Consider the following 27,263-nt stretch of genomic DNA (forward strand, 5'->3'; position numbering starts at 1 on the left):
CCTGCTCTTTAATTACTGGCAGATAATTGACATTTAAATCTAAGAAGACTTTGCATCTTACATAAAATTCTTTTGGAATAACCTCTTCTGATCAACTGTTTGTGACGACCTAAGCAAGTCACAAATCTAAACTAAACTGATTTCTAACAAGAGTAATCTGTAAGAGACCCACGGACTAAACTGATAAAAAATTCAGACTAGCTTTTCTCCCCTAGACCTGAATGCACTGAATCAATTTATTTTTCTTTCAACTAATTCTGTAAAATAACTGGGGTTTTTGTCACTGTTGTTTTTCTCTAAATCTTATCTCTGTAGTCTTTAGCACTTTGCAGCTGGCTGGTTGGTTAGGCCCAAGTGAGGACAGGATTCTGGTTATGGTAAAAATAAAAGGAGTGTGAGAGGCGAAGAAGGCAAGAAAGAAGGCAGAAAGACTCAAGTCACAGGATAATGACTGTGTTACTTTACATAAATTGCTATTGATGGCTTCTTAGTAGCAGAGAAAATGTAAAATTAAACGAAATAACAGTAGGGATACAAAATGAATGAAAAGAAGCAAACTTAGACTATACCTGCTGCATTTAATAGCTACTCAAGAGAAGGAAAATCTTTGCTACGAAATTCTATCTCATGAGCTCTTCAGGACACGTTTTAGAACTACCTCGAAGAGAACAAAAAGAGCAAAGAAACCAGAATATAACTTAGCGCATAGTTACATCTTAAGGTTATTTCTTGTGTCTATCTTGCCTCACTAAAAACTGCTAGATGCAGTATTGAAGGCTTCAGTACTTTAAAAAGGAAAATCTTCTTTATCCAGAACTTCTAAATGTTAAGAATAAAACAGTGGTAAGTCCTTTTTTAAACATGAGTTACTGTGATAAACATGAACACCTACCAGTGTTAGAAAGAAAAATAACCTGAAAACAAAGACATTGAAAGTGATTGTGTTCACTGCAGACCAGTGATGCTGTCTTGTACAGTGCATTGATTATCTCTTATCTATCAGAAAAAATCCAACTCACAAACTGCTGGGGTGGGGTAAATCAGTGACTCCTTAGGCACAATAAATATTCTCACCCATACCCTGGTGAGGTGCCAGAGACTTGCTATACAGCTTCACAAAAAACCCATTTAATTCTTTATTTTATATTTAATTATGATTTTTTTCCACAGGTGGTAGCTTTCTGTAATGAGAAAAAGCTTTGTCCATCTGTCCTTAAAATGTTGTGCATTATGTGTATTTCTTTCTTGATGCAGACTGAAAGCTGTGCATACCAGAAGTCAGTTTTACTTACAGTATAAAATGCTGCTAAGATAGCAATGTCATCTATATTTTACTGTGACATCTGGGAAAGAAGGAATTGGTTAAAGATGCAATATGAAGAAGTTCTGATGTGAAAGAAAAGTCCTTCTCTCACATGGAAGTGGAGAAAGATCTCCAGACAATGTTTTGGCAATTTTTAAGCAGTCTAAGTAACAAACTGCTGCTATTATCACACTCACAGGGATCACTGTGTGTGCAGCTGCATGGTGACCTCGTTCAGACAATTAAGTGGCTAGTTTTTGGCTCTCATAGCAGATGAGGTTGGTATTACAGCAGTTCTGATTCCAGTTATTTAAGTCATTGTGAAAACATACCTTCAAAAGGGATTTCCAAGGCTGAGAACTGAGAAACTTTACTAAACAAATCTAGGTAAAGAAAACTGAAAAAGCCAAGATTAGTAAGTAAAATACAACAAACATGTAGGTGTGCTAGTTTTGGCCGGGATAAAATTAGTTTTCTTCACAATAGCTGGAATGGGGCTGGTTTGGATTTGTGCTGGAAACAGTGTTGATAAAATAAGTATGTTTTAATTACTGCTGATCAGGGCTTATGCAGAGTCCATGTTTTTCCTGCTCTTCATCCCATCCCACCAGTGAGGAGGCTGGAGGTGCACAAGGAGTGGAAGCCAGGATAGTTAAGCCCAAATGACCACAGGGTCAGACTATATGGTGTCATGCTCAGTATATAAACCTGAGGGGAAAAGAAGGATGGTGGGATAGGTGATAGGGCACTGCTCCCCTAGGGATGTCTGAACAACCACCTGCCTGTGGGAAGGGGTTAGTTTTTTGGGTTTTTTTTAAATTTACCTTAATTTAAAAGTTATTTTTATTTTGACACTCTTCAATTTAAACTTGAGTCCATTACTCTTTGCAGCACTCTTATCTATCACAAAATATTCTCCATTAAGATGACTTAGGCAAACTTCAGTGCTTCAGTAAGGAACATAGTATAATTATCCCCTTGTTGTAAACTTTCAAGCTCTTTTCTTGTCCAAGCAATTCCTAAATTCCTTTCTTAACTCCAGAGGGAAAAATTTTTTCTCTGCCATCCATCACTGAGATTTTGTGGGAATCTCCTATGCGGTGCTTGAGAATTGAGACAGTGTGTATGCCTCATCCTGCCTCTGCAGCTCCTCAGACAGGGAATTGTTGAGTGTGACAGCCAACACCACATCATGCGTGGTGCACTGAAGGTTCCTTGGTAGGCTCCAGGAAACCTAACCAACTCAGCTGCAGGGTGGTGTGTACATCAGCTGTCCCACACATCACTGAGCACCAAGGTAGCCAGCATTTGCTCACCCTAGAAGAGTAACCATGAGGTAAGGTCTCCAGCTGAGTGACTATGGCTCATATCTGGGTCCTGGCCAACACAACTCTTCAAGCCTGAATTAATTTGACAGCTGCTGTGACAATCTTCCTCTTGTATACCCACAGGGAGAGTAGCTTCCTTCAAGATCTCCTTCACTGAAGACGGATCTGTTTTCCTGCTGATCTCACCTCTTTCACCCTTGCAGGGTGTTCAAAGGTCTGGTGCCAGATGTCAGTCAGTAATGTCCCCACAATCCTCCTGCAGAGTGACAGAGCCTTACTGCGCAGGTGTGCTTTCACGGGGAAGAAGGCAGGTAAGCTGCTTCCACTTTCCAGGGTCGTGTTTACAGCACACTCTGACTCAGCTGCTACTTTCCTTTGCCACTCACTCTGGGAACATGTGGACACACAAAATACTTTTTTGCTTTTGTGTTGTTTTTCTCGGGGTTGGGTTGTTTGGTTTTTTCCAATAACGACCACGCGTCTCGTTAAACCATGCTGATCACTGGCAAGGAGCAGGCATAAGACCGGGTGTAGATATTTGGATTCAAGGAAGGCCAGGCCTCTGCCAGGGAACAGTCCAAACCTCCTTAAGCACCCTTCAGCACAGCTTGTGACCGCGTGAAGTGAGAAACGCGGTTGGGTTTGTCGTCGGCTCGTGATTTTACACCGAAAACCGCGAACAAAACCCCTGCGCCGCGCAGCATAGTATCAGGCGGCCCATTCCGGGCTGCGGCCGCGGTGCTCAGCTTATGGCACTCCTCGGGCAGCGCGCTGCGCCCGCACACCGAGATGGGAGTATTCCCAGCGCTAGGCAGAAGAGAGGTAGGGGCAGATGGCGGGCAGGAGCTGCAGCGAGCCCGTCGGCTCCCAGAGCGACCGCACGACTTCCGCCCTGCCGTGCGAGGCCCGGCGGCGGGGCTGCTACTCATCGGCCCCGCCCGAGGCTCCTCCTCCCGCTGCCGGTCGGTCCCAGGGCGCAGGGCTGACATCACGCCCGGGGTTTCCATCCGACCGCGGGAGGGGGAGGCTGAACGGAGCGGCGACGTGATGGCGGCGGTCGCCAGGACTTAGGAGTCGGCGGCGGAGCGGAGCTGCGCCCACCCCGGTTCTCCCTGCGCCCCTCCCAGCGTGGTCCTGACCCCATTGTTCGAGAGACAGAGCGAGCGAGCCCGCGGCGCGGGCAGCGCGGAGCCGGCAAGAGCAGCGGCTGCCGCCCAGGCCCGGCCGCGGCCGCGGGAGCCGCCCGCGACCCGGGGCTGTGGTACGAGCGGCAGTACGCCCCGCGGGGCGCATAGAGGCCTCGGGCCTTGGGGGTCCCGGGGAGGCTTGGGCCGGCCGGCCCCCACGTACCGCAGGTAGGCAAAGGCCGCCATGGTTCCCTTCGCCGGCCGGGAGCTATGCAGCTGCCGGCGATAAAAGCCAGAGAGGGGCGGGCGGTGCGGAGGAAATGCGGCCCCGCTGCCGTTCTCGAGGGGGGTCGATGCCCGGCGCCGGGCTGGCTCCTCGGGCCCTCTGCCTGTTCTCCGCCGAGAGAGGGAGGGATTCTCCGGGACCGAGGTGGGCCGTGTGGTCGAGCTTCTCCCGCGCGGTCCTGCGGGGGGAGCCAGTGCGGAGCCGCCCGGGCGGCCCGAGAGCGGCTCCGCTCCGGGCCGTGGGGGGCGCCGGGGAAAGCGATCGTGGAGGGCGGCGGCGGTGGCCTTGGAAGCGCTGCCAGAGAGCGGCGCCCGTGCAGGCCGCGCCGATTGCGATGCGTGCGGGCGGCGGTGCCCGCTCTCCCTGTGGGCGGGCAGCGAGAGAGCGGCGCGGGCGCTAGAGGATGAGAGTCGAGATCTGATCGGCCCGGAGCAGAGAGCGGGCGGCGGGGAAAAAGTTTTGCCGCCGCGCGCGATGTTTCCTGGGTGCCCAAGGCGCGGTGGTTCGTGCCGTCGCGGGATCTCCCGGCGCCCCCCTACTTACCCGCGGGGCCCTCAGACGCTCTTCGCGTCCCCGCTGTAGCTCCGGGGCTCCTTCCGATCTCGCTCCCGTTCATCATCGCCATTGTTCGCGGTCCAGAGCGGCCCGGCGATGTCAGTGCAGGGCAGTGCCCGCCCCAGAGCGAGAGTTCCCTCACCACCGCCTCAGTGGGCTCGGGGTTGGGCTGTAGTTTGTTCTTGGGGAGCACCTCGGGGCAGGCAAGACCCTAATCGCTTTCACACCACTAAGTCCACGAGAGCGCGAGTTGATCTGATTATCACTGAGCTTATACTTGGCGGCCTATTTACCGTGAGCCTAAACTTTCTCTGGCTGCGTAGGAATCAGGCCTAGGAGACTGATATATATGGAATAATGATCATTCAATCTCTGGGATCTTGCTGGTTTGATTTTGTGGGAGCTCGTGTATAGTCTTTTATCTTCCTGCTCCTGCCCACAACTGTAAGTGGGTAGCATGATGTGTGTTCCTGGAAATGCTTGCACTATGTTTCGTGTATGAAATACATTTTACTAAGAAGATATTAGCAGAACATTAATATTTACCTACATCTTCTAGTAAACATTTTTTCTTTAATATTTAGATCTGTTTTGTCCTTCATTCAATACTATGCCCAAAGACTTGACATATAGTGCAGATAACCAGTAAACTGTTCTCACCCCGCAGTACTAAAGGAAATGTAATTTCTGTAATTTTTCCTATTCTGGAGCTAGTAGTTCAGCAGAAATTGCTGTCTTTATAGCACCATCCATGAAAAGTTGAGCATAAGCATAAAGAAGCATAATGGCAAAAAGAAGTGCATGGTAGAACCCTGCTGCAGTCAAATAAAAAGCACAACAGTTTATCCCTGCATTTTATGTATTTTATTTAGATCTTCCAGTGTTTTTTAAATAATTAATATGAAGACCTGTTGTTGTCTGGACATTATTTTTTCTTGTTTTTTCAGACAGCAGGAATTTTTTTTTTCCCCTCAGAAAAGGAAATAGTGATAAAATGATCAGCCATGAAGGTAATACACAAAAAAAAGTTTTTTTGAGGTACAGACATGATGTCAAACCTGCCCACTTTCACTGTTAGTGGAAAAAAAAAGTTTATATTTGATATATCTTTAATTGCAAACATACTTTAAAATTGTGATAATGTTTTCCTTTCCTATTCTAGGTGTTTTGGGAGAAATCTTCAATACCCACTGAGAACACTAAAGCAAAACATACAGTGTCTGGAAAACATACGGAGTAGCAAGAAGTGGATTCCTGATATCCAGCTTGTTCCTTGAGTGGACTTCTATTTATTTTTTTTAACTTTTTAATATTTACAATGAATGGGCATAGTGATGAAGAAAGTGTAGGAAACAGTAGTGGAGAATCAAGGTAAACACTTGTTTATTTCAGTTATTCTTGGCTATGTATTTTCTTACATTTTATTTACAGAAACTAATTTATATTTGAACTGAATGCTGAAATGTGGTGGTTAGCAGGCAGATTGTTGTTAGGAAGACAGGCTTTGCTTTCTTGCAGGTGCTCAATCTGCTTGTTATGTTCACATAATTTCAGCTAAGAATGGGAGTGCTCACACATATGTCTTACATAATAAAGCTGAAGTAGTATTAAAGCCATGTCAGCATCCAGCAGCATAGTATCTCTCTTGAAGGAAAAAAGTGCCTGAAAAAACAAATTCAGAAACATTGAATTAAAGTGTTAAAGCTGTCCTCTATAAAGTGCAAGGCACACATGCATAATATATGTTGTATAAAACCCTGATTATGGTGTCTTTAAAGGAGCAGTGGTTCACTTCAGTTTTTGATATGAAATACTTTATGATTCTGTCATTCTTCAGAGCTGTCAGACTTGTGTAGCTGAAAGTGCTAACTTTGTATTTGTTTTTGGAAGTGAAAGGACTGTTGTCCAGCCATGTTCTTAACTAAAAAGAAACCTAAAATCAGTTCTCTAATGTCAAATTACAGTCTTCTATAAAGTGCAGAATGTTCAGATGTTTGGAGGATCCTGATTAGAATGTCCTTGTGTCCATGCAGGGTGACAGCCAGTTTGTAGGGGGTGGAATTAAGTTCACTTACTAGGACAGTTCCAAGTTCAAAAAGCCCCTCCTGCGCTACAAAGTTTATATTTCTAAAACTGGAAATATGATAAACCTAGAGGTTTAAAAATCAACTTACCAATAAAAGGTGAGCATTAGACTTCTCCTCTAAGAGGTGGTATGTGACTGTGCTGTTTTTCTGCCCCTCTTCCTGTCAGATTACAGCCTGTTCAACTGTTTAGCTAATTTTGTCAGTCAGTGGGCCATAAAGAAAACTACCTTCTGCAGACTATGAAACTTCCAGCTGGGTAGAGAGAGATCTGAATTATTGCCTCAAGAGAAGAAATGCAAGAACATATAACTGCCAGCTAATCAGTCAGCCTGTGCTGGCCATCAGACTTCTACAGTGTATGATGGACTGGGAGAGAATTGTTTAGGTGACCCTGAGTACAAATCACAAGAAAATTTATGAACAGTGAAACTAAAGAGACTTTTATAATTCTTGTGTATTTTTATGTCAGGATTCCTGTTACACACAGAAGCGTCTTAGAAAGACAGTAGATTTTCAATTTTGTGAATAATTCATAGGCTCTTAACACATAGTAATTTTTGAAGATTTCTGCTTCCTATTGATGCTGTTACAGTTAACAAACAAGCATGAAGTCTCTTATGGGGAAAAATATTGCTTGTTGCTTTAAAAAAAAGCCAAAACAAAATCTTCCAATGAACATGAGCCTACATGGGACAAGTTAGCCTGTGAATTTTCTTACTGCTTGAAAGAAGCCAACCTTGCTAAAGGTCTGTGGAGAAACCATTCTGTATTGAACTATGATTGCCCATAACTATCTGTATATCAAAGCTGCTTAAAAGCTGTAGCCGTTCATAAGACTAAAATAATTAAATGTCATAAAATTCCCGTGAATTTAATGAAAAATAAGAATCAGGAGGATGCACAGTACTCAAAACTTCATAATTGCCTGGAAAGTGAGACTTTATTCTTCATCTTAAATGTCCTGCTGAGCACATCTTAAAACTTAAAAAAAATTTTAAATCCAAACAACTGTTTTTCCTAGACCTGTGTCACTTGATAACCCCATAGTCTAATTCACAGGCAGGCCTTGAAAAGTGTATTTTCTTGTTCATTATCAGAAAGCTAATGAACTTCGTGTAAGTGAAGCAAGAAAACTTGGCATTTTAAATGATGGAATTCTCTTCTGTCTAACCTAGTTCCATTTTTAAAATAATGCAGAATATTTTTATATGACTTATCCTTGGGTTATAGCTGAGTGTTTTTTACTTTAATGTGTAGATTTCCAGTATTCTAGGTGATTTTCACTTTGAGGTGAGGTCCATTAGCAAGCTGCACCTGTAGACAGATACTTTACTGTAATTTGGGATGTGTTGCTGTAATTATCCTTCAAATCTGGATGTGTGAATTTTAGAGAATGGAGGTAGAAATCAGCAACAGAATGTTTGCTAAGCTTATAGTGATCCCATTCTGTTCATGGGATGCTAGGGGTGGAAATAAAATAAGTGAAGAAAGAAATTGAGAACTGCTGCTGGGAGTGAATTGCACAGAAGATCAAATTCAAGAATTAGGCAAAAAGAAGAGGTGAAGATGAGTACAGTAACCATCTAAGCAGCAGCATTGGTGTTAAGTAGGAGCATTCTTAGAAAATTTGTGTCAGTCTGCAAATTTAATACTTCAGAAGTGCAGTAAAGCAGTTCATTTGCCTTTGGTGTATGGTGTCAAGTTCCATTCCCATGTTTTATTTTCATTAATTTCATTCATTTTCATTCATTTCATATTTTCATTCATTTTACATTCATGGTGTTTTATGGAAACACCATGACTTGAAAAAGTTGTTGAAAGCTTGTAGTATTCTCAGCAGTAGGAGGGTGGGAGAATGGACTGATCATGGACCTTTGACTTGATGCACTGTAGTAGGAGATTGTAGCTTGCCTTTATTCACTGTGTCTAGCTATGAGGGTGATTGTTTTTTTCTGAAGTGAGAAGAATGAACAGTTTGCCACACAGCTTCATACCTTTCCAGCATTGCATCTGTTCATCTGTCTGCTAGATCACTAGAAAACTTTCCCTGGTTGCAGGTGTTCATCCTGAAGTTCTCTTTTGCTGCTGGTGGAAAAGTGCATTGCCACATCATTTGGACTTTCTTCGCCTATTTCAGCCTCTGAAGCTCTAAATCGGTACTAGAACTGAGCATGATGGAAATTGTTGTAAACATTGTTAACTAGTCTTGTTGCTTGGTATTCCAGTTTCTGTCCAGTAATCACAGTGGAGTCTACTTTCCAGTTCCTGTTTACTGGAAATAACTATTCTATCATGTTTTTATGTAGCTCAAGGTAAAGTATCACAGATACTGTTCGTCTGGATAGTAAGTCAGTGTAGACACAAAGACTTATTAGCAGTACGCTGAGAAGCTTACTCAAGCAGAGCATATAGTGTTCTTGATGGCATTCAGTACAATTCATCATAGAAACTTCAATATGAATACATACATTCAAGTTAGATAGCAATAAGAAAGCTTAATCAGCAAGGAAGGGCACTTGTACCTGAACTGCAAGACAAGTGCCAGCTAGAACAAGGACTGCAGCAATGAAATGTTGGCACTATTTGAATAACAATCTGATTTCCCATCTCTTTGCTGTTATGTGTTTCTGCAGAACAAGGTACAGAGGACTTGAGTACACCTTTCCTTCCTAGGTAAAACGGCATGTGCTCAGTGTAGCTTGAGGGGAAGGTAACTAGCCATTTTTGCAGTAAGCAGGGAGCAGCTGCTTACACCAAAGACTTCTACAAGTCTTTACACACTGGAAGTTGATGTTAAAAGAAGATGGGAATTTCAGTGGGTTTACTTTGTTTTGTGGACTGCGTAATCTGTGGACCACATAATTAAGGAAAGAGTAAAGACTTGGTCAACAGGCTTCAATTTACTATATAAATGCATACCTTCCATAGAAAATAAAGAAGATTCATTTAAAGTCATGACTTTAGGTTCTCACTTTCCTGAAATCTAAGTGGGAGTTAAAATAGAAATTGACCAAGCATATTTGCAGAATTACTTGTGTGCACTGGCTTTTTTTTAGTAGGAGTTAAATAGATGATATTAGTAAAAATATGTGTATGCAGCAAGAGAGAGCATATAAATAAAACTGTATATATTTAGATACATATTTACTGCACAGGAATTCTCAGATCAACAAAACTACCTGAATGGTGAAGAAGACTGTTGGTAGCATGTACTGTAAACAGCTAGTGGATAAAGCAAGCTCTTTGCAGTACTTTTCTCCTTAATTAACAAATGGTTATTTTATCAGGAACAATCTCTTAAAGAATTAAGCATACTAAAGCATGATAAGGTGTCCAAATCCAAGTTAAAAGTATCGTTTCCCTTCTTTTTAGAAGAGTTCAGAGAGACCATGCATCCAAGTCCAAGTATTTTTTTTCCTAGAAACCTTTTCAACTAAAGGAAAAAATTAAAAATTCATGGTCCAGCTCTTCATCTGCATGTGATCATATGTTTGGTTTTGAGCTGAGTTTATCCCTGTGTTTGGTCTAACCCAACTGGGTGCCACATACCTGTACCACATATTTTAAATTAAATTCCTTTATTCTGAGAGTTTCAAGATTTTAGCTGATGCAAGCTTTTCATGTTCCTTAAAACAAAATTAAGTGTTATGATACCAGCAGTGTATACCTCAGACCTGTCCAGATGTGGTCCCTCGACTGTCTTCCACTGTTTTCTTTGGATGATTTTTTGTTTGTTTGTTTGTTTGGGGCTTTAAAGATTTGGTTTTGTTTGTTTGTTTATTAAATTCCATATAATACTTTTTTGCTGGTAGTCTCTAAGGAGCTTCTGGTAAAGACATCATTGTGTTGCTACTGGATCCTGCTATGTGTTGAAGGTTTCTCAGATTACCCAGGGGTCTACTACTTTGTTGTGTAATCACTGATACCTCCTGCCTATGAATGGTTCCTGGAACAACTTTGTGCTCTTAAGATGTGTGACTTGCATCTTTGAAATAAAGACTTGCAATGTAGTTCATAGGGTCATGAAAGTTGGTAGGTAATCAGTTTAATTTTGATAACATTGCTTTGCTTACAGTAGTAGCAGCAGATAATTAGCCTGCAGGACAGGAAACACAATATTGGTGAATGTTAGCCCATACCAAGAAAATTCAGTGCAGTTCTATACTCAGTAAGAGCTGAGGACGGGAAATAACATTTGGCAGATTGAACATTATACTCTTTGTGCCCTCTGTTCTTTACTGGCAGTGATTAATAAGATAAATCTGCCTTAATCATTGTAATTAAGTTAAATTGTTAAGACTTCTGGAAGAAATTAAAAAAGCTTACTATTTACATAGCATTTGCATATAGAAACTTCTTGTAATTTTATGAGTTTGGCATTTAGTATCTGTTACTTCTGCACATTTTGAATGGACTCTTCATATTCCTATGCTTTTCTTCCTTCAGCTTTTTTTAAAAAACCCAACAACGAAGCATCAAAGGAGACAGTCCATTGTAATCTCAGATAAGTTTCAGAGACTCTGCAGATAGTAATCTCTTTGTTTTTTAGTGTGTTGAGTTTTAGTCTGCTTAAGTTGTTACACTCTGTTTTACTAGACTTGAAACAGAAGATAACTAAGGTAACATTGTCTAATGAATGCACTTGAAATCAGTGACGTTAAATTAGCTCTTCTTGGATCAGTCATTATCGTAGGCAGGAGTCTAAATTTTCTGTCATTTCTTTCACAACGTGACTTGTTTAGCTTTTCATTTCAGTATACTTATTCCTAGTGCCTAGTTTCTCATTGTGCGATTCTCTCAGGGGCACCTTGTTCTAAAGAATAAGCTAGTGAAGCTGAACTTAAGACTGTGGCAGCTAAACTAATGGCTGTGTGGCAGGATACTTTCTAAAAGCCTGTCATTTCCCCAAAGCTCTCCCCAGTTTCATTGCATAGGTATTTATTTGCGGAAGTTAGGAAAAAAGATTATATTTATTTTGACCTGTTGTGTGCTTTGGTACCTTCTTTAACCCATGTTGCTTTTCTTTCAAAGAGTTCACAAATAAATACTGCACTCAGGCATAGATTTGAACATGTAGGGAGTACCCAGAGACAGTGTTCATTAAAAAAACAGACAAATTATTTCAGGGTGTTTCTAAATTCCATGCCAAATCAGATTTGACATTTGCTGCTGTACAGTAGGAACTATCAAGGGCTAGAGGTAAGAGATTTCTTAAGTGCATATCCTGGAAAATGCTCTTACTAGACTTTACTCCTCAGTTTGTCAACATACATGAAACTAATTTTTCATATAGAACTTCCATCCTGACACCTTCTGTTCATTTTCAGTATATGCTATTGGCCTGCTACTGAAAGTTACTGCAGACTGCTGAATTTTTCATCATTACTGGGGTTTGTTTGCACAGTAAAGAAATAGTCTCACTTCAGCAGTACCAAGGAGATCATTAGTGCTTTATCCATCATGCTTGTTTCTATTTTCCATATCCTTATGAGGGTCCACTGTTCTGCAGAGTCTTTTATACTAGCATTAATTTAGTTTGGAGAGAGGTGGTTGGGTTTTTGAGTGTTTGATTTTTCTATTTCAGTTGGGCAAAGTGAATGTAGTTTAAGGTTTCTTATTCAAGAGCATCTTTAAGCAAATAATGACATTTCCATATTACCTTTTAAAAAATAAGTAATACATGTAATTTGCTTGGAGGTGGAGGAGGGAAGAAGGCTTATGTGACACAGAAGATGGATTTAAATTTCGTTTTGATTAATGGAGTTAAGTGCCTAAAAGCATAAATGGTCTTCAGTGGTTAATCTTAGCAAACATTGTATTACTCTATCTAGAATAATAACACCCCTGTTATGTAGCTTAACTTGCTTTGCCCTGTTTGCATCTGCACTTCATGTTGTGGTGTTGATAGTGTTTATAATTTCTGGTGCCATTTGGCTTTTTGGAATCCCAGTCATCTGGGAAGAAGGTAAGAAAAGAAGACAAATTGGACAATAAAGTACAATTGGTTTGAAGAGGTCAGCAGTACAAGACCAGAGCAAGGAAGGGATAAACATAATGTGATGTGGTAAAGTAGGGTGAATTTGACAAACACAGATTCATGACAAACATTCTTAGTTTACTGAGAATGAAGTCTGTTCCTGAGACAGTATTTGTGTGATAGCTTTATACAGCAGCAGACAGCAAGTTGTTATGGTATTCTGCTCAGTGTTTTAGGAAATACCTAATGTTCCTTGCTGTCCTTCCCCTAGAGATATGACACCAGAATCTCAGTAATTTGTAATGTCAATTCAGATTAATTATTTCGTGAAAGTCAGTGATCCTACTTTGCGCCTAATGGGCGTTACTTGTTGCAAGGGAGGTTGGTCAAATCAGGGACCCTAGTTGAACTAGGGTCAGCTGATCCTTAAAGTTCTTTGGCTAGAAAATAAATTGCTAATGGACTGTGTCTGGAAAAATGCTGGTGAAGTTAAAGAATCCCACAGGCCAACATGGAAAAGAAAGCAACCAGATATTATGACTACCTCACTGCTATTATCTCCCTGTGTTTTTAATACCTTCGTTGCAGAACTTTGGTTCTGTTTCTTAAGTGCTGGTAAACTGCCTTTCTATCAGACAGGTTTTTTGTCTTTATCATAGCAATGATTTTTAAAGGGAAATTTTAGCATAGTGTGGAATATTCTCACTTAGCATTTGGTTTGCATTAGTAGCTTCCCTTGAGTATTTTCAGAAAATACATATTTTCTTATTATTTCACATTTCCTTTCCTTTTCCACTTCAAGGAAGATTAAACCATTTCTGAAATTCTGCTAATACAAGTTGTTGAAATCAGGGATTACTTGTAAAAATAAAAGATTATTTGTCTTCATGCTCTGAAAAACTTTTAGACCTCTCTCCAGCTGATTATAATTATTTTTGCCTTGTTATAGCTGATTGTTGGGTGTCCCATTTCAGCAGATGAAGAAAATGTCAGCTGAGCTACTACAAATCTGTCAAAAACTTCTGTATGTGTTTTCTTATGACCTTCAGAAACTCAAACAATTGCATTTCAAAAACTGGTAAATGGGCTCTAAATTTGAAGTGGTGCTGCTAGACACTGCAGTGTGGTATGAGTTCTCTATGATGTTGCCTGTTTTATTAGTCACATCTGCAGTTCCATGTGCTAGGGAAAAGGAGAGAAGGTGTTACACCTTGTAGTAGATGTGCTAAAATTGAATAATACCAAAGACACCTTTTTCATTGGAAATTGGTTTAGGGTTTTTTCCGAGATTTCTCTGTTGATTTCCACTGGTTTATGCCTTGGTTTCAGGACAGCAGTCTCAAGAAATACTGCCTGATCATTCCTGCTTGTTTCTTCCACATTTTCATAGATGCTTAAGGATGTTTATGAGAACAGAGGCAGTTTTGAAAAGCTCTGTCTTCTCTCTGACATCACAGGGGACATTGGAGAGGGCAACAATATCAGAATCAGAAAAAGTTGTTTTTATATGTCCTCAGCAGTAGGTGAATGTATTGGTGAGGACTGAATGTGTTTGATTCAAAGTGTCACAGGGCGGCATGTTGTTCCCAGTATGAATTGTGTAAATATTTCTGTAACTCAGAGCAAAGGTAGGAGCAGTTAAAGAGAAGTTTTACAGTTCTGTTTCTTGTTTCTGCGTTCCTCTTTTACTATGAGGAGATGACAGATGTAAATGCTCTCTTTGAATCCCTGTGTGTAAATGAATATACCTCTTAAGTTATTCCATTTCTACTCTTAAGTTTAGCTTCTAGCATACTAGGATTTAATCTGAATTACTGCTCACATGGAAGAGGGTCATAGTTAATTTTGCAAAATGGATTACAGAATGATGTTTGTTTTTAATAACCAAGGCCTGCTTGTTGTCTGGGTGAAGGAGGACATCTCTCCTTTACCTGTTTTGTTTAATGCCTTAGTGCAGTGGTCTCCAAAATTGTTGTTTGCACACTCCTGTCACTATTTCAGCACGCATCTCAATGTATATATATTTCATTTATGAAGTGTATAAATGTAATAATACTTGTACTAAAATCTACCTTTATAAAACGTATACAAGTATTAGAAAATTTAAAAGTACGAGATAAAGATTTAATATTTGAAAATATAAGGTTTTTATTGGTAAAAGAACCCTTTTAGCACTTTCTAGAAAAATATTAAGAATATTCTTGTTTAGTAATATCTTGGTTTAACATTTTGTGACACAGTGGCTTGAAGGTATGGTTCTTTGTTAAGTTTATTTTGTTACCTTATTTTAATGACTAGCACAACTGAAGAAGATACCCAGCAAAGATACATGGCTTCAGATGGAAGAAGTGCATTGTCTACTGCACTTACTAAGTTGTATTACTATTTTTTTCAAACCCATCAGCTAATTATGTGGAGGTTTTTATTAAATTTTTTTTAGTAAATTTCCAAGTACCCTGTCAATCATTTCATGCATGTTAATCTGAAGGGATTGTAGGTTTCATGTTTTTGATAAATGGGTTCAAACGCCACTGAAACTTCTTGGAAGATTTTTTTAAAGGATGGAAATTTTTATCTCCCAGCTTTTAATGTGTATAGCTACAATAGTTTTTTTCAGGTTACATGCATTGGTTTTAAGATGGTGATAAGATCATAACATGATGGAAACTTTTCCAAACATCTGTTTTCAAAATGCTATCTCTGTGGCATGAGTTTCTTTTGAAAAGCATCTGCTTTTTCACTGTTAAAATGTCTCCTTCACTTGGAAGGGATACGTAAAGTCTGTTTATTTTTTTCAAAAATATCTAGGTAGCATGCTACTGGTAACATTATTTCCACAGAAATGGTCAGTGTATTTGAAGCACTCTTCTTTTTAAAACAAACACCCCTAGAACTAATGTTCCTGATCAACAGTGCTTCTCGGCAATTAAACCTCTTATGGCATAAATAGTTTTATATGTTAATTTCCTATCTTGTTACAAAATATGGTAATTATTTTACTATTTAATGGACTTACTTTCATAAAATTAAGAACATAAGTGACTTCCTGCATTCTTCTGGCTCCAGATTCTTTGCTGCAATAGCTTGCCTGTTGTTGATAGAGTGGTTGAATTTATTTTGTACTGCAATCTCTTACCATCCTTATTGGACTTTGTTTTTTATTCCAGTCAAAGCAACCACACATTCCTAGTTACATTTGCATAGTTTTTTCATAAAACTTTTTTTTTAATTTTTTTTTTAATTAAAGAAGTAGTTTGCTGTTGATAAAGTAACTTCTCTAATACTTTTCCTTTAGTGGTTTAGGAAAAGTAATTTTTTATGTACCTCATTATTGCAATTGCTGAATTTGAGACATGTTAGAAACAGCTGTACTTTCATCCAGTTGTAGAGCAAACCTTCTGAAATGGATAATTTGTTCTAATACTTATTTTTCAGATCTTCAGCATTGTTTTCTATGTGTCTTTGAACAGCATTTGCTGACAAAGAAATGTGCTTCAGTTTGTCACTGTAGTTTTTCATGCATTATTTTAGCTGGTTTTAAGCCTAAAAATTCAATTCTCAGATGGCATGATGTTTTTTCCCCTTCATCTTAGGTAAGAAAACCTCAGAGCAGGCTGCTAAACATTTTTAATGATTTAAAATAAGGGACATTTTTTGAAGTACAAGATTGACTATTATTGCATTACCTGAAACATTGATCAAAAAAATGAAGGTTTATCTTTGTGTTCTGGATAGTTACTTTTCAGATGTCTTGTTAATTGTGCTGGTTTCATGCTACCATTAGCTAATATCTCAAGATATGGTACACATTTAGGGTACAAGTAATTGTTAAGAATGGTAAGTAATATTTTGAATAGTCTTGATAACTGAAATTTTCTTTAATCCAAGTTCTTTTCAGATGTCATTAAATTGTCATTGTTTGTTACCTTGGAGTGTGGCTTAATGAAGAGCTTGTACTGTAGTAGAAGTGTCGATGCTGCCATATGCTTTTTGCTTTTCACGTGCACTCACAGTCCATTGTTTCCTTACAGGACTCTTTTTAAACTACTCCATTCTGTAAGGGTTAGTTTGGTTAAAACTAAGTAATGCTGTCTGGGAATCCACCTTATGGAAGGGACGAGCTGCACCCAGATCTGTCTCACTTGCACACAGAAGGAATGGAGTGATGTGCCACTGTCACTGTCTGGGTTATGGAGCACATACTTCCCCCAGGGCCTCTCAGCTGCCTTATGTGACACCGGCCCATCAGACCTACAGGCTGAGTGAGCTCACAAGTGTCAGACTGTTGGCAGTGGATAGAGACTGGCAAGACTGATTCAGTGATCAGAATCCGATTTTATTGTTGGATACAAACGCTTATATACTATTTCAGGGAGACTAGTAATGTGTACTAAAATGATTAGGTTAAGATCACATACACAAACTTATGGGTATAACAATGTCTCTTGCTTGCAGAGTTTAATGGGATTTTTTTTTTCCCCCGTAAACCTGTCTGATTTTAGTCTTCTTGCAATCTAGGTCTAATTTTCAAAGTTCCGTTTACTTTTGGCAAGGCATGCTGTTATCAAGTCTCTTATATTAACCAGGTCCAAAGTCCATCATCTGTCTTGTGTCCCCCAACATTGCAACATCAAACCATTTATAAATAGTTGAATGATTGTAGAGTTGAATTTGTAGTTTGGGGTCTCCTTGCCTCCCCTTCCTTCCTTTCTGTCCCTTGCCATCCTTCCCGTCCTTTCTTTCTTGCATTTCATGGGTTACTGCTTTGGTTTGGGTGGGATTTTTTGCTTTGTTTGTTTGTTTTAGGTAAAAAGAAATCTAAATATCAGTTCCAATATATTCTTTACATGCCCCCACTGATTGTCTTGTCTGCTTATGTGCACTCCTCTTTGAAAACCATTGTCTTCATGTGCCAGTTTTGTCTCTTCAGTGAAGTGTCTTCATGTGCCAGTTTTGTCTCTTCAGTGAAGTATAGTGAGACTTCTCTTTCAAAGAACACCTTAGGGCAAATACTGCAGCTCCAAGGCTGGCTCCTTAGAGCATGATAAAGCCTTTAGGTAAATCCTGGCATTCCTCCCATCAGTTTTAAGTATGGATTGTCTTTATCACTAGGAAGGGTGTTTTTAAGAGAGAGTTTTTCAGCTAAGTCCTGAGGCAGGGTCAGTCTGGCTCATGCAATAATGCGAAGCAGCTTCGCAACAATTCATTGTTTTGTTTAGGTCAGCACTACATGTGAGAAAAAAATAAAAATACGGATAATGTCCCAGTGATGTTACATCTGCAGAGGCAAAGTGCTAGTAATCATTGGGCTCTGTGTGTTAAATTGATATGATATAGTAACTGCTAGTATCTATGCTTAATAGAAGTTGAAATGGAAAACTGCTGCTACATTGGGTTTTCAGTAAGATTAAATTTTTACTGCCCCATTTTTTCATTATGGACACTGCTTAAGAGATATGGCTACAAAATGTCACAGATATATTTAATTTTTCCATTTGTTGTGAGGGGAAAAGTAATTCTTTATTCTCTTCTTTACATAACTCTTCTCCCTTTGTCCCAAGTCTGCATATTTTGGTGGATTTCTTCATTTTTAGAAAAAGTTACATAGTCTATGCTTTTACTTCATTGCTGCTACTTTTTTACAGGTGTTTTGTCAAAAACAAATAAGGTGCTCTGTTATATCAAAAATGGATTGTTAGTTGAGTCTGACATTGGTCTGTCAAAACTGCTTTGTGTGAGATATGTGAAGAAACAAAAAAAAACCCAGTTGATAACTATACTTTCTGTCTATCTTGTAGAGACAGAACTTTATAGCTAATTAAGAATTAATTCTTGGACTGAACAATTCTATTCAATTTCTGTTTGAATAGATACCTAGTCCTGTTAGACAAAAGAAGTTTTGTTGTTGTTGTTGTGTTGATACAAAAATCTTTTCCTTATACTGCTGTGTTACACAAAATATTATCATTGGAAGTGCTAGAGAATTTTTTTTTTTTTTAAGTATGGGAAAAGCAAAAGAACAATATGCATCCAGAAGTGTGTAAAATGTTGATCATGGCATAAACATTCTCTCTTTTGTGTCTTTGACTTATAGCAAGAAAAATACTAATTTCCTCTCTAATATTGAAAATACTTTACACACTGACAAGTGAGCCCTAAATCTGTAGTTCTTACCGTAGGTTTGTTTTTTGCCTTATGTGCCCCATCTCTGTTACTGTTGGTTCAAATCCTTCATATTTGTGTGTAGGAAAGTCCTTTGATGTAAGGACTGTTGCAACTACACCTCCAAGTTGGGGATTTGTGGGTGTTATATCTCATGCAGTGCTGCTTGTCTATACTGTCTTAAAGATCTGCAATTTGTCTTATGCAGAGCTTATTTATTATTCAACTTTCTACCTCCTTTGCAAACAACAGCTTTAGGTTTCTGACTTACAGTGCTGTCTTTGCAGAGTTTGTGCATTCAGGTTTCAGGTTGAAAGAGTGTATGAAAGTACATGATAAAAGAAACATGGCTTTGGTAGCCCTCAATAGAGCTTGTCAGTTACTTGTTCTGTGGCAAGTCGACCAGGAAAAAGTCAACAGGCAAGTCATCAGTAGAAATAAAAATCTATTTATTATTCTTACCTAATCTTTTTAATACACACTGTAGTTCCATGAAGATATCTGGGACTATATGGTGCACAGGCAGAACTTGTAGTTCACACAACTGCATTAATTTGGATGATTATAGTTGAAGTAGGCTCTTCCCAACATAGACTAGCCTTGTGTGTTTGAACTCCTGTAGTGCTTTTTATGAGCTTATGTCAAATGTTTATGCATGTGTGCAAACTGACATAGATTACTAAGCTTTGATAAATATTTCAGCAAGTCGTTGCTGTTACCCTGGTTGTAAAATGATTTCAGGCTATTCAGTTTGTATTTTCCCCTTTCCTTGTCCTGATTTGACACTGTGGGATAAGAAAGCCTGGTAAGTTATTATTGGTCCTGTAGTGTTTGAATTTCATATGACTGTTTTTTTCTGTTTTTTGTACCATGTGTTAATCTCTGGTAGGGATCCTACATTGTCCTTGGTATTGTTAGAGCAGCTCTAAATCAGTTGTGGTGAACTTTATTATTTGTTTTTTCTTCTTGTAATTTCTTGTAATTTTCTTGTAATTTCTCTCCCCATTTCTTTTACTTCTGTGTGCAGGTTTGTTTTGCATTTATTAGTATTTTGGTTGAATTAAGATTTTTACTCTTTGTCAGATGTTACTGCGCATTGTGATGTGAATTCTATTAGGCTGCTCTTCTCCGAATCAGGCCAGTTTATTTTGAGAAACAAGGATTATGGAATAGCTCTTACTTTGCTGGTCCTTCTTCTAAGCCTAATGGAAACTCATTACTAGACTCAGAGCTTCAATGAGAGATAGCTGGGAAGATAAGGAGCCCATGCTCTTTTATTTGAATACTGTATGATCCACGTGTTGACATGTTGGTATGGTTTAAGAGAGACCTTAGATGATAGTTAGCGGATCTCTTAGTAAATAATAAGATCTGGCATTAGCTGGTTTTTTTGCATCGAACTCTTCAGCAAATTGCGTTATCCACTAGATTTTATTTTCCCTATTTCAGTCCCTTTGGTTTTGAACTTACGCTGAATTCCTGTGAAGAACATAAAACAACTTAAAATTTCCCATCAGTCATTTATCCCTGGAGATGTCCAAGAGACATTTTGTCTGGTGCTGGGTGATGTGGTTTAGGAGTTAGAGTGATGGTGCTGAGTTCACTGGATGATCTTGAAAGTCTCTTCCAATCTTGATGATTCTGTGATTCTATCAAATCAGTGTAATTCTTGCTTGCTTATCTAAGTAAACTAAATTTTTTTTTCATATTTTCTTTTATCTCTCCACCATTCTCTTCTGTATCTGGTTGAGATGTTTCTTACAGTGTTAGCAAGTTGACCAAGATGTCTTATTTCAGTGTTAGTTTCCCCATGCTACCTTAGAAAACAGGCACACTTTGTTTTGATTGCCTCTGTCTCTGTATGCAGTTAAACCTATGCTTAGCACTGTATTAGTATGTGTGAACTATTTTACTGCTATGTGGAAAAAACTAACTTAATTACCATCCATATGGCTTAGTGTTTTGCATAAGTTTTGATTTTGGTAATCCATGTAATTTACGTATTTTTGTAAATCCTACAGATTTTTTATGACTGGAACTTTGTCTGGTATTTACTTGTGTCTCTTCATGCTGAATTTTCTTCTATCTTCATTTACAGTTAGTGCTCCCTTCTGTAGTCTCTCTGACATGTATTTATGGTGCTTTGCTTTGCTGAGAAATATGGTTGTTTTATAAAGGTGCGATTCACCTAGGATTTAAGGCAAGGCAATATTTGTGTGCAAAAACTCTATTACCATAGTTTTTCTTCTCTTAAGAAGACAGTCATGGAGTGCCATTAACTTCTGGTGTCATTTAAGCTCCAGTCATATGTAGCCTCATATTCTGTAACCTCTTTGGGGCAGGTGGAGTTAGTGTTACAGCACCATGCTTTAAGTAAGACGTTGATGAAAGAAATTGAAAATTTCAGGGCAGCCTTCTTGTTTCCCAGCTTTCCTTTCAGCAAGTTCAAGGAGCCCAGTAGCAACATGTTTCTCCACATCTTGGCTTTGCCCCTCTTTATTTTCTTGGTTGCTGGTTGCAGATGGCTGATGGAGGTGCACTCTGCAGGGATCTGTTAATAAATAGCTTCATTTTTTTCTTTTCTGGCAGAGTTTTTTTGGTGGCAGCAAAAGGAGAGGAGTGATTTTGCTTTGTTCTGCAGTTCTAAAAGGGTCAGTTAAATATATTCTGGGGCAAATTATCAATCTTACCTCTCCCCCACCTCACCTCCAGCTGACTGTCAGCCAGAGGAATTGTGCTGGCAGAGACCAGCTGAGCTTTGATACAGTTTTGGTTTTAACATTTTCATTCCAGCTTCATGTTTACTGTGGTTTTTAAGCATTTCTGTCAGTTTGTACATAATTTGAAATTATTTGTTATGTGGTGTTTATTTCTCATTATATCTTTGAAATATAGTAGGGAAATCTAGTAAGGAATTTTACTAAAGTTTCAAGCTCATCTGCTCTGTGAAAAACACATGATAAAATTATAAAAGAAGTCTCTTTAATAATGCATGTTCTAATTATGTTAAATTGAGTGTAAGATGAATATACAGATGAAGTAATTTAGACAGCGTAAGCATATGCCAAGGAAAGTGCTTTGACACAAGTCATACCACCTCTGACAAATTCAGAGTTGCCTGTGTGGGAAACATTTGTGCTGCTTTTTTAACGGAAGACCACAGTCTGTGCAGCTTTTTGTTTTGTTTAAGGACTACCATGGCTTTATGAAGATTGAAAACAATATTGGATAGTCTTTTGTGAAGTAGACTAAACCATTAACTAATACAGCATTTGATGGCGCTAAGCAGGGATTTTGAAGGGGGTGAAGCTCAAGTTTGTATGGCTACAAAGCATTTCTACCACTTTTAATTCCCCTGTGTGACACTGCTGTATTAATTTGAATGGTTTTGCTTTGTCTTTATTTTGGCTTCACATAATTTAAATTCTTATTCCCTGTTTATTTTTAGCTTTACTCAACTCAGCTTATTTAGTTGACTACTTCCATTTGTGTGCTACCCATTTCTCTGGTCTGACTTAAGAGTTGAGTTATAGGTAAAGCTAAGGTGACTTTTTTTTTCTTTTAATCCTGTTACTTTGGTAGTTGTGTAATATTCTACTAACTTGTCATTACAGCCGATCGGATGATGATTCTGGGTCAGCATCAGCTTCTGGATCTGGTTCAAGCTCTGGAAGCAGTAGTGACAGAAGCAGCAGCCAGTCAGGCAGCAGTGACTCTGACTCTGGTTCAGAGTCAGGCACTCAGTCAGAATCAGAGTCTGACTCATCTAGAGAGAAGAAACAAATTCAATCTAAACCGCCAAAAGTTGATGGATCTGAGGTAAACAAGATACATAAATGAATCCTTTGTCAAGGAAATGGCACAGGAAATACTGAAAAAGTGGCAAGGAAATACTAAAAAAATATTTTAAAATTATTTTAAAGAGCAGTGATCATTAAAAAAAAAAAGATGTAATGAAGTGTTCTTAATTAGATTTTAACTTGGTTTGGTTAGTGAAAGCATGTACTTTGCTGCCTTAAACATTGGGCAAGTTCCTCATATAAGTATTTAAATTTTTGTTTTTAAAATTCTCACATTTGTAAGTATTTTCAGTTAAGAGGCTACCTAAATTTCATCGCACAGAAGCATGTGCTAATCTACTAGAACTTTTGTAAGAGAAAGATAACACATACTGTTGTTCAGGAATTCTATTTTTACATTGTTTCTCAAATGCTTGGTTTCATTGTATGTATAAATAATTGTATAAAAAATTTCAAGCTGACATATGGTTAGCTTTCTTTATCAATAAGTCTGCTAAAAGCAGGAAAAAAGTGGTGTTGAGAAATCTCTTCAATCCAGTGGGCCAGAATTACATGCGCTCTCCCATGTTTATGGAGTGATATACCGTATTTATTTAGGTAGTTACAGAAGACTCACACCAAGAACTGAAGGCTGTTAAGGATTCTCTGTTAAATTTTTTCCCATGTGTTTAACTATTACTGTATGACACAAAATCATAGCAGTTGAGCAATCTGAAAGAATTTATCTGTGTGAATTTAAAAATGTACTTCAGTAAGTTTTGTTTTAACAATTACCTACACATCTATGGTTTAACTTGTTTCAGTAATTATCCCGGTGATTAGCATATAACATTGTGTTTTGTAGAAATCTTAAGACTTTAAAAAGCTGTCTGATATTGTTAGTTAATATTAGTGTTTTGTAGTGAATTTTTTTGTAGTGAAATGTTTTTATTGAAAAACTTAAGATGCTACTTAGGAAAAGTAAATATGTGGTAAACTGTAGATTTTCAGTATGTTTACCTGACTCTTTCATCTCCATTCCTGTTTAGTTTTGGAAGTCTAGTCCGAGTATACTTGCCGTGCAAAGATCAGGAGTACTCAAGAAGCAGCAACAACAAAAGGCAGCCTCATCAGACAGTGTTTCAGAAGAGGTGATTAATGTAATTTTTAAAATGTACACATTTGTGTCTCATTGTCTTACACATTGCAATAAAATTACATAGAGCAAATTCGTATTTCTCTGAGTGAGTATAGAAGCCTGGGGTTAGTCCATAAAATTAACATTCAAATAACTTACATTTTTATGCAGAAAAGTAAAGATACCTCTGGTTACTTGTTTCCAAGTGAGTTGTCCCAAAATTACAGTGGTCTTGATTCTATGCTTTTTTTAGGTAGCTATTCTGTGTTGTCTAGACAAAATTTTCAAGCCACATAGTACTGACTTACATTATATTTCCAGCTTCTTGAGTTTATTGTAAAGACAAATAAAAATGCAAAATTTTTTTTTTTCAATGTGGTTTTGGAAAAGATGTCTGCTGTAGTTTTGTAGTTTTAAGAAATTCCATATGAAGTAGAAAACTAATTTTTACAAGTCTTCTAATAGTTACTACAAAGGAATTCTTGTATTTTAAGAATAAGGCCTGTATTTCAGGTATTTCAAAACCTAAGTCATAGGCTAAAGAAATACTGACTTTTTGCAGTAGGAATATCTTTTGAGAACACTAATCAGAACTATGAAATGCAATTTATTTGTAAAGCTGTCTTTTTGTCCTGTATTACAAAGACTTTGTACTGTAGTCACACTCATTTGGTTGAATTTCGGTTTTTGCCTGATTTAGGAGCTCGTCTTTTAAACACGAAACCTAATCACGTATCATCAAAATGTTTATTTACACCTGTTAAGCACACTCTTCCAGAAAGATACTATTTATTGTCAGGATAAAAGTTATTCTAAATTAAGACACTGAGACTGGCTTTAAGAAAACCTAGCTTTAAGAGGGTTCTTGTCTTTTATTGTAAAGAAAGAAGGGATATGCTGTTCTCAAAATTTTCTTAAACTGGTGTTTTAATGTGAACGAAGATGAAAAGTGAAAAAGCTCTTGAGGGTAGGAGATTTTATTAGAATTTTTACAGAGACCTCATCTTGAGTAATGTGGAGTAGCTTACACACCGTGGTGGGCACAATGTTGATTTTTTAAGATGGGAGTTTTATGTGATGTTCTCCAGAGCAGTGTTGGCACAGTGTATTCATAGATGGATAAATACAAAAACAATGCCAGTATTCAAAGAGCTAAATTGAAGAGGGTAAAATATGAATAATGTGCCTCAAATTTGAAAGTGGAAACTGATGTATCTTTTCAAAATCAACTTGTTAAAGGATTTTTTACATAATTGTTTTTGTAAAAATGAGTTGGCTTTGGTTTATTTCCTTTGGCTTTGGTTTATTTCCTTCCATTGCAGGACTCCTCAAGTAGTGAAGATTCAGCAGATGACTCATCCAGTGAAACCAAGAAAAAAACACATAAAGAGTAAGATGTATTCCTGAGTAATAGCACACATTTTTTATCATAGAGAGAGATGCTTGTAACTTATGTTTGAATTCCTCACACTTGAAATGCTTAAGATCTCTTCTTAATTTGTCTTGATCTTTCATTTGCAATTTTGTAATTTTAAAATGGACCGTCAAATTAGCATCACTATTACACTAGTTTCTCAGCAGAGAGTCTGCAGTATTGTTTGAAAACATTCATCAGTGCTTTTATTTCTAAAATGCTTTGTTGCAATTTACTTTTTGAGTTGGAGGCCCTCCATAAAAATTCCTGTAGAGGTAGGAAACTACTTAAATAGATTGTCTCAGAGAAAATTCAAGTTAGATTCCCTTAGTTAATGCCAGATGGCTCATCTTTTGGATTTTGTGGGGTTGCTTTTCTTACCTTTATTCCTTTCCTTGGACATGCTTAAAAGTTAGTATAGTTTTGATATTAAATAAATCAATTAAGTTGTTATTAAAGCCATTAAGATTGAATTTTCGTGTATAAAGTCAGAGTTTGAATCAAGATACTGTACATCATCTTTCCTGTCAGAAAGCAGAAAATCTCAGTTAAGCAGAAACCGGGGAATCCTGCTACTCAGTGTTCTGGTTTGAAAGCAAAACCAATGAGAGACTCCAGGTCAGAAATGCAATTTATTAGGACAAGGGAATAAAACCAAATACATGCAATAGTACAAAAGAAGAAAACCACTGACAGAGTCAGAATACAACCTGACACCCTGCTGGTTGGTGTGGTGGTAGCAGTCTAGATGAAATAGTCTTGTTGAAGTGGTGATCCTGTAAAAAAAATCTGGTAGCTCTTGTCCTCTGGAAACCAGTGGGTAAGGTCTGCCTGTTCTGTCCCAAAGCCCAGATTATATCCAGGTGGGGATACTTAGCTTCTCCCCCCTGGGCGGAGCATCTCACAATGGGCTAAGATCATTCTATGAATCATGTGGTGGGTCTATTAAATAGAAATGGTTCCTGGAGGGACTTACCTCTGAGTCATGCAGAAAGGCATTGATGGGCCCAGTAACAGGAGATAAGGAAAAAACAATGCCCCTCCTGGTTTCAGCAGCTCTTGAGGATGGGAATAGAATACATCTTTATATTGTAACCTAGGACAGTCAGTCCCAAGTGTCTTATTTATAGTACCTTGCCTGGCTCTGAAGCGCTGATGTGAGAGTTTAGTGGAAGCTTTTGGGAGCCAGTGCCACTCACTAATTACTGCAGTTCAGGTTTTTCTGCATTTCTCAAATCTGCCTGCCTCTGTTATTTTTCAATTTTCGTGCCAAAGTTGCTGAATCTTCACATGGGCCACAGAGACTATAGGCATTAGACAATATGAGACTCTCCACAATACAATATGATAGAACTTTATGATTTGAACATGTCTAACTTCTGATGAATATGTATCTTAACCAGGTAGACTTGTTTTCCTAATGTCATGTTAACTCATTTCTTCATGCTGAAATTGATATAGAAATCCAGATTTTTGTTGTTATTTTAGATTTTAAATCTACCTCTTAGTCCAAATCCCTTTGATGCCACTGGACATTTTTTTAACTTACCTGGTATTCACTGAGGACTAATTTCTGTCTCATCAATTGAAATAACTGTTCCAAGATTTTATTTCTGTGAAGAGTCTTGAAATAACAGCAGATCCCTCATGTGTGAATAACTGTTCTAAAAAATGCAACAATGTGAAATTACTGTTTTGTCTTTCATCATGTGCAGTGAAGACTGGCAAATGTCAGGATCAGGGTCTATGTCGGGAACAGGTTCAGATTCTGAATCGGAGGAAGACAGGGAGAAAAGCAGCTGTGCAGAGAGTGAATCTGACTATGAGCCAAAAAACAAAGTCAAAAGCCGTAAACCTCCAACCAGGTGAGAAGTTGGGCATTTGAATGCTCTATTCTAAACTATTTCTAAAAAGCAATTGAGTATTTACTACTACTATGCATGCGACTGAAAATTCTAGTATTTACTGAGGAAAAAAAAAAGGTTTTTTTTTAATATACATAATATGATCATATATTAATGCTTTCTAGTGAATACCTTTTCCTGTCTGCTCTAAATGAAAGCAGAGTAATTGAACATTCATTAAATACATGTATTCAGAAAACAAT

At 38.3% G+C, this 27,263-nt stretch overlaps 1 protein-coding gene across 3 annotated transcripts in view; it reads left to right on the forward strand.

The window, feature by feature from the left end:
* The first annotated feature begins 2,924 nt into the window (after nucleotides 1–2,924).
* Nucleotides 2,925–27,263, forward strand: part of CHD1 (chromodomain helicase DNA binding protein 1) — a 55,817-nt gene continuing 31,478 nt past the window's right edge. For 2 of the 3 annotated variants that reach the window (XM_059837158.1, XM_059837160.1), the window contains exons 1-6: nucleotides 3,846–3,986; nucleotides 5,762–5,970; nucleotides 22,440–22,644; nucleotides 23,654–23,755; nucleotides 25,065–25,132; nucleotides 26,872–27,021. In XM_059837158.1, the coding sequence (XP_059693141.1) occupies nucleotides 5,918–5,970; nucleotides 22,440–22,644; nucleotides 23,654–23,755; nucleotides 25,065–25,132; nucleotides 26,872–27,021 (578 nt within the window). In that variant the 5' untranslated portion in view covers nucleotides 3,846–3,986; nucleotides 5,762–5,917. Of the gene's footprint in view, nucleotides 2,943–3,845; nucleotides 3,987–5,761; nucleotides 5,971–22,439; nucleotides 22,645–23,653; nucleotides 23,756–25,064; nucleotides 25,133–26,871; nucleotides 27,022–27,263 lie in introns of those variants that run through there. The other variant, XM_059837159.1, reaches the window with a different exon arrangement.

This window comes from Haemorhous mexicanus, chromosome Z, assembly GCF_027477595.1.
Source record: "Haemorhous mexicanus isolate bHaeMex1 chromosome Z, bHaeMex1.pri, whole genome shotgun sequence".
Taxonomy (NCBI): domain Eukaryota; kingdom Metazoa; phylum Chordata; class Aves; order Passeriformes; family Fringillidae; genus Haemorhous; species Haemorhous mexicanus.